The sequence below is a fragment of the Sapajus apella genome, unplaced genomic scaffold (genome assembly GCF_009761245.1).
Source record: "Sapajus apella isolate SASKATOON/1434 unplaced genomic scaffold, GSC_monkey_1.0 scaffold2, whole genome shotgun sequence".
NCBI lineage: Eukaryota > Metazoa > Chordata > Mammalia > Primates > Cebidae > Sapajus > Sapajus apella.
In genome coordinates this window covers 59,978,067-59,990,976 of record NW_022436942.1, presented here as the reverse complement: position 1 = coordinate 59,990,976, position 12,910 = coordinate 59,978,067, and the positions used below count along the sequence as shown (strand labels likewise).

Genomic DNA, 12,910 nt, shown 5'->3' with positions numbered 1-12,910 from the left:
GTGTTTGTATTCTCAGCTAGAGAGTTAGTTCATATGTGGTAGAATGAGGACTTATGCAAGGTATAAATGTGCATAGCATTTTACCACTATGAAAACAAGTGCAGTCCAGTTAGAATAAAACCAGCTGGACTCTAAATTACACACACCTTAATGATAAGACTCCCCATCATTTGTGAATGTAAAACATTTAATTTTAAAATGTTAACACTGCAATATATAAAACAGCTATTATAAATGCACACAGTATATTCTATAGTGCCAGGTTTACTTTTTTTAAATTTTTAAAATTTTTTTATGGAAACTATAAGTTACCTTATAGTTAAGGTAAGACTTAACTATAAGGTAGTTAAGACTTGTATCTTCATCCTTGAAAAAGGCCACATTCTATCACAGTGATGTATGGTCAGACTTAACAACCCCAAATGTTAAACACCTGGATCAAGTCATAACCAGCTTTATTGCAAAGGACCCTGTACACATTTATCAGTTCTAGTACCTTAATAATTACCCAACAAGTCATTAACATACAGAAACATTCATCATGAGAAGCAAGAAATACCACCCATCCCGTCTGCATTTTAGCAACTTGTTACTCCTGAGCAGCAGTGCTCACATCACTGAGGTCTGTGAACAGTCAAAGTTCACATTTTACATCCTTAAAGAGGCATTTGGTGTTATCTGAACCTCTTCTCTGCCCTTCCCAAAGCATAAACTAGTGTTTTTATAAATAATAAAATCTTTATACTTAAAATAGAATATTTGTGAATTTACAGCCTGGGCAAAATAACAAGACTCTCTCTGTAAAATAATAATAATTATAATCTTTTAAATTAGCCAGGCTTGGTGGTGTGTGCCTGTAGTCTCAACCACTTGGGAAGCTGAGGCCAAAGGGTTACTTGAGTCAAGGAGTTGGAGGCTGCAGTGAGCCATGATCATGCCACTGTACTCCAGCCTCGATGACACAATAAGACCCTGACTCTAAAAAGAAAAACAAAAGCAAACTAGAATGTGGATTTCAAAATGTAAATGTATTTGACTGTACAAAATAGGATACACAAAACACATGCACAGGAATGTTAAAAAGTGCTTTAAAGAAAAACTGACAAAAATGTAAAATAGTACATTTAAGTATAATCTGTTAGAATATTTACTACAAGTATTACCTACTGGCCTGAAATGTTTTGTCCCAAATTGTCAAACAGAGACATGGTTTTTTTTTCTTTCTTTTTTTTTTTGTAAGACAGAGTTGTGCCCTGTCACCCAGGCTAGAGTACAGTGGTGTGATCTCAGCTCACTGCAACCTCCGCCTCCCGGGTTCAAGCGATTCTCCTGCCTTAGCCTCCCAAGTAGCTGGGATTGCAGGCACCCGCCACTGCACCTGGCTAATTTTTGTATTTTTAGTAGAGATGGGGTTTCACCATCTTTGCCAGGCTGGTCTCGAACTCCTGACCTTGTGATCCATCCACCTTAGCCTCCCAAAGTGCTGGGATTACAGGCGTGAGCCACAGCGCCTGGCCCAGGGATACGTTTTATTACTTTTAAATAAAATAACTGTTATATATTTATAATATATTAATATAATATATTAATATCATTACTTCAGAATCCAATTGGTGATTCCCTGGGTAATGTGGGATTTTAGATTCTTAACAGGAAGCTCTCTGTGGTCAAAAAGGCTTGAAAAATGTTAGGCTGGAGTTAAATGCTTGTATATTACTGTTTTGTGTTCATGTTTACTGCAGGACATCTGAAAGCTCTGAATGTGCAAATAATATGTTCTGGAAATGGGGGTGATAAGAAATGATATGGTCATTAGCACCTCCAAAACTTAGTTCACTTTGAATTTTTTTCTTCTGAAATAATGTAGATATATTCACATTCCACAAAATTGTGCATTTGCGCAGCATAGGTATTTCTGAGCTATTAAAGAATTCTGTATTTCAGAAGACTGTGAAATATTTAAAATTTTACATTATCAAAAATAAAATACGTTGTAATTTTCCTATATTATTATTTGCCATAAGTTTAATTCAGTATTTAGTACTTTATTCTTGTCACCTATTCAAAGGCTTTTACTTACTGAAGTATATAAGAATCTTGATTTAAAGTCCTGTAAGAATTAACAGAAATGAAGTTAAAATTCAATCATATCCTCGAAAGGAGCTTTCTTTATTATATGTAAACTATAAGCTTGAAACATTTTGGGTCGAATGAACACTTTACAAAGGTTTTGTGGTGGTTTACTTTTTGTTCGTGCGCAGAGCATAATGAAACCTTGAGTCAATGATCTAGAACACAAAATGACTGAGAAGAGTATTCACATACTTCTGAAAGTATGAAACTAAAGTGAAGGAAATTTGTCTTTTTTTTTTTAGTTCTGTTTTTAATTTTTTAAATTATTCTTATACTTTAAGTTCTGGGGTACATGTGTGGAACGGGCAGGTTTGTTATTTAGGTATGCATATGCCGTGGTGCTTGGCTGCATCCATCAGCCCATCATCTACATTAGGCATTTCTCCTAATGCCAATCTTGTTTTTAAAAAATTGATTGATACATAGTAATATTTGTATATATTTATGAGGTACATGTGATGGTTCATTACATGCATAGAATATGTAATAATGGCACTCTGGGTTTTTTTGTTTGTTTTTTTTTAGACAGAGTCTCAATCTATTGCCCAGGCTGTAGTGCAGTGGTGCAATCTCACCTCACTGAAACCTCTACCTCCCAGGTTCAAGCAATTTTCGTGTCTCAGCCTCCTGAGTAGCTGGGACTATGGACATGTGCAACCACACCTGGCTAATTTTTGTATTTTTCGTAGAAATAGAGTTTCACCATATTGGCCAGGTTGGTCTCAAACTCCTGAGCTCAAGCAATCCTCCTGCCTCAGCTTCCCAAAGCTGGGATTATAGGCTTGAGAAGGTACCACGCCCAGCCAGCAATGTTTTTTCAGCAAAAATTTGAAAGGTGAGTAGTTTTAAAGTCTACTAAATGTTAAGACTATTTGGAAGACATGCACAATCATTTTAGACTACAAAGGAACACATATTAATGCAGTGTTTCACAGTATCATGAAAGTCTTCCTCTAGATCACCCAGCAGTAATTGCAAAGAGCAATGACTTTTCAGTTGGCAAGCTTTGACTTATTGCACATAAATTTTTGAATTTGAGAAAGTGCTAGAAAACATAACATGAGCAAAGTTTACTGTTTCCTTTCTTTTATTTTTATTAATTAATTACTTCTTTTTTAGATGGAGTCTAGCTCTGTCGCCCAGGCTGGAGTGCAGTGGCGCCATCTTGGCTCACTGCAACCTCTGCCTCCCAGGTTCAAGCAATTCTGCCTCAGTCTCCCAAGTAGCTGGAAATACAGGTGCTTGCCACCACGCTCGGCTAATTTTTGTATTTTTAGTAGAGATGGTGTTTCACCGTGTTGGCCAAGCTGGTCTCAAACTCCTGAGCTCAAGTGATCTGCCCGCCTCTGCCTTCCCCAAATGCTGGGATTACAGGCATGAGCCATTTCGCCTAGTCAGTTTCCTTTCTTTTAAAAGTTGCTTCGGTCCTGGCACTTTTTTTCAGATTAGGAAATGTAGTTAAGATGTTGGGATTCTGACCTTAAATTCTCAAAAAATTGCCTTGTTGGATTTGGTTGAGTTCGATGAGACCGAAATGTTTAGTTGTTCTTATTTGCCGTAGAAACTAGGTTCTATTGCTAGGAGGCAAATGAAATATCCAGATCTTTCTGGTTGTGTCCAGTTCAACAATATATATATGAAAGACATAGCATCTTACAAACAACATTTTCAAACAAAACAAAAAATATAATATGTAAGTCATATTTCATTGTTTTTCTATTTAAAAGTGGTGATGATGAATACATAAACATCAGATTTTGACTTTTTGGAATATGATATACAGGGAAACCACAGACTCAGAGCAGCAGGGCTATCTCCCCTAGCTACCTAGAAGAGCAATTTACCAAAGCAGAATTTTATTCATCTGTAAGTCATGGGAAAATAGCATTTGTAAGACCATAAAAATGATTATTTAAACAACTGAAGTTCCCAGAGAAGAACTCCTAGAAAGTAGAGAAAGAACCCAGTCTTATATTACAAGCCTGGGATTTTAAGGGAGTATACATAAATACTTCAGAATGAGAGTGACAGACTTGTAACTGAATAAAAAGCTCCAGAGATAGTAGAATGTGTAAATTCTTGTAATTATCCAAACTCTCTTGAGCATAAAATAACTCCTACCTATGGCTGATTTTAAATTGCCTTTTAAAATTATTTAAGCAATATGAACTGGAGACAATTGTTGAGATTTAAGAATAAAGATCAAAAGCTTATAAAATTCAAATATATGTGACTTGTAAAGAAACAGTTAAATGCTGATACAATACCTTGTTTGATTGAGAGAAATTCACGAATTCCTCAAGCAGAGTAATCAGTTGTAGTACATACTGGTGTTTGTGACCAAAATAACAACAGCAATAAAATATGGGAGACAATAACAATAGCTAACATTAATTCATTATGTTTTGAGGCATTCGGTTAATTCATTGCATTTCCTTAATGAGATGATACATGCCTGCACACTTTGATGCTTAGAAAATCATGATTTATCCTACAATAAATAGGTACATTTAATGAATTTTTCTTCCCAAAATCTATTAAATCAATCTTGCCTCATAGTGGCTGTGTCTTCGAATTGAAAAGTGTGGTGATACTAGTTTTTAACAAAGTTCATTACAAAGAAGTGATGTAATTAGAATATATAGATCAAGCCTGGAGAAATTTTAGTAGATGGCTGATTGTATGACACCTAAAGGTAAATTGTACAAAAATATTTTAGCATGCTAGTAAAAAGCGCCAGGGTAATATTATTGCAGATGTGAAAGAACCTAAATTTTTTAAAAAACATTCTTTTAACTTAAAATCACATCATTCAGGAGAAAGTGTGTTGGAGCTGCTGCTGATTCACTTCCTCATCTGCCAATCACATTCATACAAAAGGAAGACTTCATCTCAGGTTATGTGAGATATTTAATACACATAGGGTTCATTCACGATAGTTTATATGGTGAATGCCTGGGAAAAGAAAATAAGTTTTTATTTACTTTTTAGTGATTACCAAAAGCAGTAATAAAAAAGTCAGTACCTTTACCAACTGAGCTTACAAAAAAAAAAAAAAGATATAGACTCTAAGCTAATACAATGTAAAAAATATATATATCAGTACTTAGGCATGGAAATGAGTACTGGTCTTTAAAGTGGTCTCTGTTTCTAATGTTGCTGTCACTTTTGAGACCAGCCACAGAACCAGTTTCGGAGCTTTCCATGGGGCTAGCTGTTGAGGCACGGCAGAAACCGACTCTAATTACCCTATGTTCAGACATAGGATGTTGGATCTTAGTTGATGGAAAAAAAAGTATGATCCCACTTGATCACCCACGTTATTCTCTACACATGGCCCTCTGTGACTCCTGTCTGCTTCCAAAACTGAAATCCGCCTTCCTCTGTTGATGGTTGTTCTTCCCCCTAAAGTGTAACTTGGCTCCAGGAGGACCGAGTGCCCAGATCTGTGCCTGGCATGTAACCAACACTCAGCAAATCTTGCTGAATAAATATGTGCTACAATAAAAGGTGGATCTTTGACCCCACTGAACATACAGAAAAGAACCTATACTTAGCATTCCATTGATTTGCTACCTGTAATTATTGTGAAAGAATTCTAAGCCAGAGCAGCATTATTTTTATAAGGGCATTGCCTCCTAGTATGATAACCCTGAAGGGGATTTGCACATCTAATTTCTGCTATTGCTGTTTGGCTAAACACATTTCTTTATTGTCATCTCTCTTGTTTCAGTTTCAGGAGACTTTGCCCAGGTCCCAGGACAAAGTGGTCAGTATTAAGGAACAGGATAGCTGGATACATAGCCACATGCAAACAAGCAAGCAAGCAAACAAACAATAATAAAACCCTTTTCTGGGAAATAGGCTGCTTTCCAGACAGAGACTTTTAGTAAATCTGAAAAAGTCAGCAAATCTAACCACAAACACTACTTCTAAGATTAATATCAGAATCAAACAACTCTCTGTGGCTTCAAAAAACATTTTTCTAAGCTGTTGCAGAATGATTCAATAAATCTGGGAATGATGTTAAGTCTGTATTGCAACGAATAATATTCCTAATAGTGACAGATTTGGAGCAATTAATTGAATATATGTCAACTAATTAAATAGAAGACCAGTTAAAGTGCTGAAAATGTACTAAAATCCAGGCATGACCATTTTCAGTAGCTTTAGGCAAGTTGGTCTTACAATGGAAATCATCCATCTGTTCTGCAGCAGTGCCTCATTCCAGACCCTCAGTGACTAAGAATGTACATAGGATGTTCATCCTACCCAGCACACATGTTGAATGGAAAAAAAAAAAAAATCTATCCAGATTACCACTGAATGGTCACCAGGTAAGCCATTCGACTGCTCATTCATTTTGCAAGTATTTATTAGGTGATTACTATGTGCAGCTCTCTGCCAGATGCTGGAGGGAATAAGATAAGGGGGCCAATGTCAAGAAGCTTACAACCTGTTAGGGAAAGGAGTCAACCATTAATGTATGATTACATGGAGACACGAATGATTAAATGAAGGAGGCAATAGGTCCAAGAAAAATCAGGAGAAAGAAGAGGAGTTAAAAGTGAGCCAGGATGGTCAGGGGAAAGCTGTACAAAGGAGTGAAACCTGAATTGAATGATTAAAAAAAATTAGATACACTGGCAGCTGGAGGAGGAAGGGAGAGCAGGGGAGTTCTCGTTCATGCTGGAAAAAAAGCAGGTTGCACCCATCAATCCTGTTTATGCCTGTGCAGGGCTCCTTTCTCAACCAGGAATAGACATGTAGAAGTAATTATTATGTCTACTTTTTGCTTAAGTATTTTATTTGCAATTTCTCTGTCCTTGATGAAAGTGGGTAATAGTTGAAGAGGACTGTATATTTATAATAAACTTCCATCCATTTACCTTCTTTATTTAGGGATGTGACTTTCTATCCTGAATTGATTTGCTTCCTAGGCATGTAAGACGAATACATACATATACAGGTATTTGCCTATATATGTACATACACACACACACACACGTGGCAGTTTATGTACCTGGTCATGTGACTGCATGTGATCATGGTCTTGCTTGTCTTCTGCAAATGTCAGAAAAATGCTACTAATTTCAAAATGCCCGTGTCATCTAGCCTTGCTCTTTCATGCTGTATTCTCCATAAATAAAAGAGTTTTTATTGGTTGGTTGGTTGGCTTTAAGGAAAGGCATTTTCTCATTTAAACATACAAGTATAATATGGTGACTTTTCAGATTAAGGGTCAGGCACCGACTTTGTTTAAACTTTGACAGCTTGCCCTCTGGGATTACATCATTTGCTCTGTTTGTTGAGCCTTGCAGCCTGGCCCAAACAACTTTCCAAATTTAGAAACAGAGGTGTATGCCATGGCTTTGTAGAGAATAATGTTACAATAATTTCAGCCAGGATGTCCAAACCTCCTTGAAACCATCCCATGGAAGGAGTTCTAGGAGGTTGCACTGTCTGCATTCCATAAGTAAATAACCTTCAAACTGTGGCCCACGTGGCCAGGATTAGTATTCATGTTACTCTCCATGGGAGCCACTGAAGGTCAAGGACAGAGTATACTAACATTATGCATTCATTATGAGAGCATAGTTAGCTGAAGAAAAGTAATCCAATGTACTGCAAGAAAGAAAAAAAGTATTTTACTAATGTATAGGAGACAAGAATATCATAGAAATTAGATAATGAAATATGATAAATATGATACAGCAAGAACAGAGAGATACTTAACATGCTTTTGAGCAGTGTCCAGGAAAAAGAGAAACTTCTTGTTGCAGTCAGAAAATAATGATTCCAAAATTTAGACTTTGTTATTCATTATGCAAATAAAAGATTTACTTTTAAAATGGCAGTACAAACATATAAGGCAAAACTGTCTAATCCACCTTCATGAAAACTTCCCCCTGTAGAAGACTAATGCTCCTTAGATTAAGACAGATGAGAAATGATAATCATTTCCTCCATGGTGAGACAAAGGAATTAGTATTTCATGGAGTAACAGAAGCATATGAGCAAGATTGTTTTCTAAAATGAGACTATCTCCATATAAAGTAAAAACAAGATAATATTACAGGAATAAATTAGTTTCCAATTCAAGAAGGAGCAACATAACGTTTGCTTAATGTTATACTGTGAATCTGTGTAAATCATTACACAAATCTACACGAATACATAGTCAGTGTTACAAAGTGAGATGCTAACCTTTAAAATTACTAGTGAAACCTGGAACAGTTCACGCAATAACATGAAAACATTCCATTTAAATAAAAATCTAGTTAATTCAGATAATTTTCCCAATTAATATACTCCCAAGAAGACAACAAACACGTCTTTTTCTTAGCATGCACATTGAAACTTGGAAACTACCAATTAGTTTTCTGGCATCTCAACAAGTGCTTGTGATATTTTTATCATTGTTGTTTTTCTTTTAGAAATACATGTAATGGAAACTTAGCAACACACCATTTGTCATTATACTGGTCTTGCAGATAAGATGCAAAGGCGGAACTCTAAACCACATTGATGAAAGATATTCTATGGGGCCACCATGGCATCATTACTGACCTCTTTCTGCTTCTAATTTTGTTGAATTCAGCCTCATTCTCCCTCCCTCCAACTCACCTTTTGCTGGTGTAGTTCCGGCCTCCTTCTCTTTACTTGGTTCTGTGTAGAAAGTACAAGCATATTTTTTAAAAGTGTCTTAAAGCATTTTATTGTGTGATGAGCAATGAGGTGGAGAGGGGGATGGAAGGAATAAACAACAACAGAACAGGTCATAAATGATACTGAATACTCGTGCTCTACATGAATTATAAGTTTAGAAATTATAATTTAGAGTCACACTAAACTTTTAGTGAAAAACAATCTGATCATTTTCGGAAAAGCACACATAAGAACACTCAATACAGATTTTGTTAAAATGCACCCCGCTATGCTTGGATCATGTTATATAACATGCGGGAGTAGAATTGAGCAAAAAAATGTGAGCCACTTTATTTTAGACCTCAACAAGGGACTGACTTTTCAAAGAAAAGTCAGTTTGCCCCACGTAATGATTCTAAATATGTAATTGTGTGCAGTATACGTTGTTTCAAATAAAACGTTTCAGTGTCCATGTGAATCTTCTGGATTGGGTTTAGTGGCAATAAATGCAAAACAAGAGGAGTAACATCAGATTCTATCAGTTGAGACCATCTAGTTTGCATTTCTCTGTGTTTGGAATCGTATTTAGATCTGCAAATGGTATCTGACTTGTGGTATATGTAAGAAAAGAATTGTTTCAAGAATGAATTCTCTTTTTTTGGACTGATAAATAGAGATTCGAATCTCAGTTAACTAAAAAGGACAATTTTAGCAGAGTTTGGGAGGAGACATTTGAGAAAGAGGAAGTCAATATTGTGCAATGAATATGAAATATGGCATAAAAAGGAAACAATAGAGGGTCAGTGGCAGCAACTAATCTGAAAAACAGAAGGGAAAGTTCTGCTTGTAATGGCCAGTAGTAGGTTCTCAGTGTGCTCAACGCTGGTCAAAGTAAATTTGTTACAGGCCAACAGAAAACATACCAAAGAAGAGGAAGATCCTAAGAAGAATGTCAAACATCTACACTAGTTTCAAGATCAACATCTAAAGGAAATAAATCTGAGCTTGCTCCTGTTTGAACTCACATGGCTCTGAGCCAGTTTTGTTCGTTTTGGCACGTAGTAATAGTTTTCTATACGCTTTAGGGTTTGAGTGTGTGACATATTCTTAGCTAGACAAAGGGCCTCTTGTGAGCAGATAGATTTCTCAAACTGCCCTCCTGAAAAACACTCTCTGCTTGAGCCCAGGAGTTTGAGGCTGTGGTGAGCTGTGATGGTGCCACTGCACTCCAGAGCAACACCCTGTCTCAAAAAAGAGAAAGAAAAGAAAAAAGAAAAGAAAGAAAAAAGAAAAAATGACTTCCAGGGAGGAAAGCTTTGTAATTGCCTCATCAGTTTTTGTGTGAAAAGATGATTGGAAACTGAGACCTTATCCAACTGCTTTCATCTAAGCTGGACCAGGTCTGCAGTGACCTGCTGGCTTCATATCGCATTGCCAGTTTAAGCAACCCACAAATAATCACATACTGCTTGGTGAGGGGGTGGGGGATAGTGGTCTTATAATATTGCCTAATGTTTTAATGTTGTGGTTGCATTTTATTTAATTGTTCCCCAGGCTGTATTCTAGTTTCCACTTGGCTGCAAACAAACTTGAATACAGGAAAATGTTTTCTGTGTAGAGTTCCCCAGTACATCTGGTATAATATGCTTGCACCTAGCTATCAATATGTATATGGTAGGTATTTCTGAATCCTTCTGAAGGGTTAGGTCAGAATTGTGTACAGGGTAAATACCTAGTGAATAATTATAGAATGGATGACAGTTTCTCACCCTTTTCAAGGAGAAAGAGGGATGAGAAAGGCCACTTTGGAGTCTTTATAGGAAAATGCACATGATTTTGGTTGCTTCCTTCTTGGGGCTATTTGGCAGATAAATGACTCTGAAGAGACATGTTGGGAATTTAAGCTATGTTGAGCTTTCAGTCTTCCAATCTTCTTCTCTTCTTTAGGTATATGTAGACATAAAAGCAAGCTTCACATATTGTGTGTCACAGGGGACTGCCCTACCTGCCAAGGGTCTCACTGGATCTCTGTATTCATTTTCTGTTGCCCACTGGTGGACAATATGGTACTAAGAACTCAAGAAGTTGGTCCCATATTGAACCTCAGAGGCCACCAAACCTTTCTGGAAAGTCCCTAGGGAGCTTCTGGAGGTGCTCAATAATGACATATTTCAAATTGAGAAGGGACAGCAGATCATCCAGGGTAGAGATGGATCCACTCCCCACTCTCATAAAGAAGATGTGGGTTTGTTTGACCTTTATTATATGGGAAATAGCCTCACAAATTCTTCAGCCTTTTGGATGGAGGCTCAGCCTCCACACTGTAAAATGTGGACATAATAACTTCTACATAACTTAAAAGGTTTCATAAGATTTCTCCCCCTAATATATATGAAGTGCCATCCAAATTAGATTAACATAAGAGGATTGTATAAACACAATGTATTATTTTTGTTATTACCAACTTATCACAATGGTCACCATCCAGCTTCTCAGTAGAAGTTAGGTTAAAGCTCACAGCTCACAGCACCCCTGGAGGCCAAATCATGCTGGGATGGATGTTCTGTATTTGCAGCGCAAACATGTGTGAACCAGTGTTTTTACTCACCTTCTGGGGGCGGGGCTGGGGCTGGTACTTCATTTTCTAGAAATGGAAAGAATCATGGAAGCGTTAGGCTCATTTATCACGGAGAAGAACTGTTTTGCACAGCCCCATCTCACCTGTGTGTACTCACAAGAGGGATGGAACGGGAAAACACCTCTCTTTCTTTCACACACACACATACACACACACACACCCCGCTGCATCAAAAGGCCCAAGACACGCTGCTGTTTGTGCATGGTATTATATATAGATTTCCAGGAGGTGGCATGGTGTAGTGATGGAAAGATAAAGGTAGAATGGGGATCTGAGTGTCCTTGCCATTTAATTATCCCCTCCAGAGGCAGCCTGGGCGTTTAACTGTGCTGAGCCTGTTTTCCTGCCTCTAGAGAAATGGCTGCAACACCAATCATATATGGGCAGGACTACTGTTATGACGAAGTGAAACACAGTAGGCAGCAAGTATATGGTGAGCATATCCCACAGAGTCTAAGGTAAGGTCAGTGCAGAAATGAGACCCCTTTTCCCAGAAAGCAAGAGCACCCCTGCATCTCCAACACTGTTCAGCTGCGTGGGACACTTTCTGAACCAAGATGGCATCAAAGTCCTCTGGCTTTGCAGCACTTTGTTGTTGTTGTTTTACAAGGAAGGTGCAATTCACTGGGAAACAGAATTAGGCCTTCTCATAGTCATTTCTGGAAGCATATGTGTTTGGAGTAGATTCCCACCTACACTTACACAAAATTTTCCAAGCTCTAGTTTTGAGGTTTTGGTTTACCCGATTTTGGATGTCTGGTTATTACAGAACACTCTGGCAATAAAGTCTGACAAAGAAACTTCTGTTAAAGAATATACTATTTCCAAGTAGCTACAGGCATCCCCATGAACAAAGAGCATAGCATTTCCCCTGCCAAATCTCTGTGGATGCTCAGAACTGGGAATTAGTGACGTGAGTATCACCCACTCATGAACCAGCTGCTTCATCTCCAGGGCAAGAAGAGGCAGTTAATGAAGGTGATCACTTTTAAAATTATTTTCTACTTGATTACTAAATAAAATATAGAGCTAGCAAAGTTTTTGTATTATAGGGACATTGTGGAATCCTGGGAGCCTTTGTCAGTGTATGGGATTTCCACATTTTTTTTTCTACAAGTGACTCTTGTTGAGCAGCGAGAACGAGGCTCAAAATGAGCAGTTTGGTGGAACAGTCACCACTATGTGTAGGCCAACTGCCCCGTTCCAGTCAAGGGAGGCTGGAATGAGCATAGAAAAATGAATGGATTTCACCGTAACAGAAATCAAGAAAAGAGTAATGCAGGCCTGCCAGGATGCAATAATGTCTTTTTCCATCACTAATTTTGTGACTGGTATAAACTCCAATGTGTTTTTTAAAAACTTTTTAGCCCAGGTGCGGTGGCTCACGGCTGTAATCCCAGCACTCTGGGAAGCTGAGGTGGGCGGATCACAAGGTCAGGAGTTCGAGATCAGCCTGACCAACATGGTGAAACCCTGTCTGTACTAAAAATA

The 12,910-nt window shown here is 37.6% G+C and overlaps 1 protein-coding gene and 2 long non-coding RNA genes across 20 annotated transcripts in view; 1 reads left to right on the top strand and 2 right to left on the bottom strand.

Annotated features, from left to right (window-relative positions):
* The window catches only part of MYBPC1 (myosin binding protein C1), a 101,598-nt gene that overhangs the window by 69,955 nt on the left and 18,733 nt on the right, over window positions 1-12,910 (bottom strand). For all 17 annotated transcript variants that reach the window (XM_032299208.1, XM_032299223.1, XM_032299219.1 and 14 more), the window contains exons 2-3: window positions 11,390-11,425; window positions 8,761-8,802 (exon numbers count right to left, since the gene is read on the bottom strand). In XM_032299208.1, the coding sequence (XP_032155099.1) occupies window positions 8,761-8,802; window positions 11,390-11,425 (78 nt within the window). The remainder of the gene's footprint in view (window positions 1-8,760; window positions 8,803-11,389; window positions 11,426-12,910) is intronic.
* Window positions 1-12,910, top strand: part of LOC116565569 — a 46,518-nt gene that overhangs the window by 16,047 nt on the left and 17,561 nt on the right. The window lies entirely within an intron of this gene.
* Window positions 3,828-8,754, bottom strand: LOC116565561. Its single transcript, XR_004275502.1, has 2 exons — window positions 7,157-8,754; window positions 3,828-5,088 (listed from the first exon to the last, which is right to left on the bottom strand). It is a non-coding gene; the product is annotated as an uncharacterized LOC116565561 (long non-coding RNA).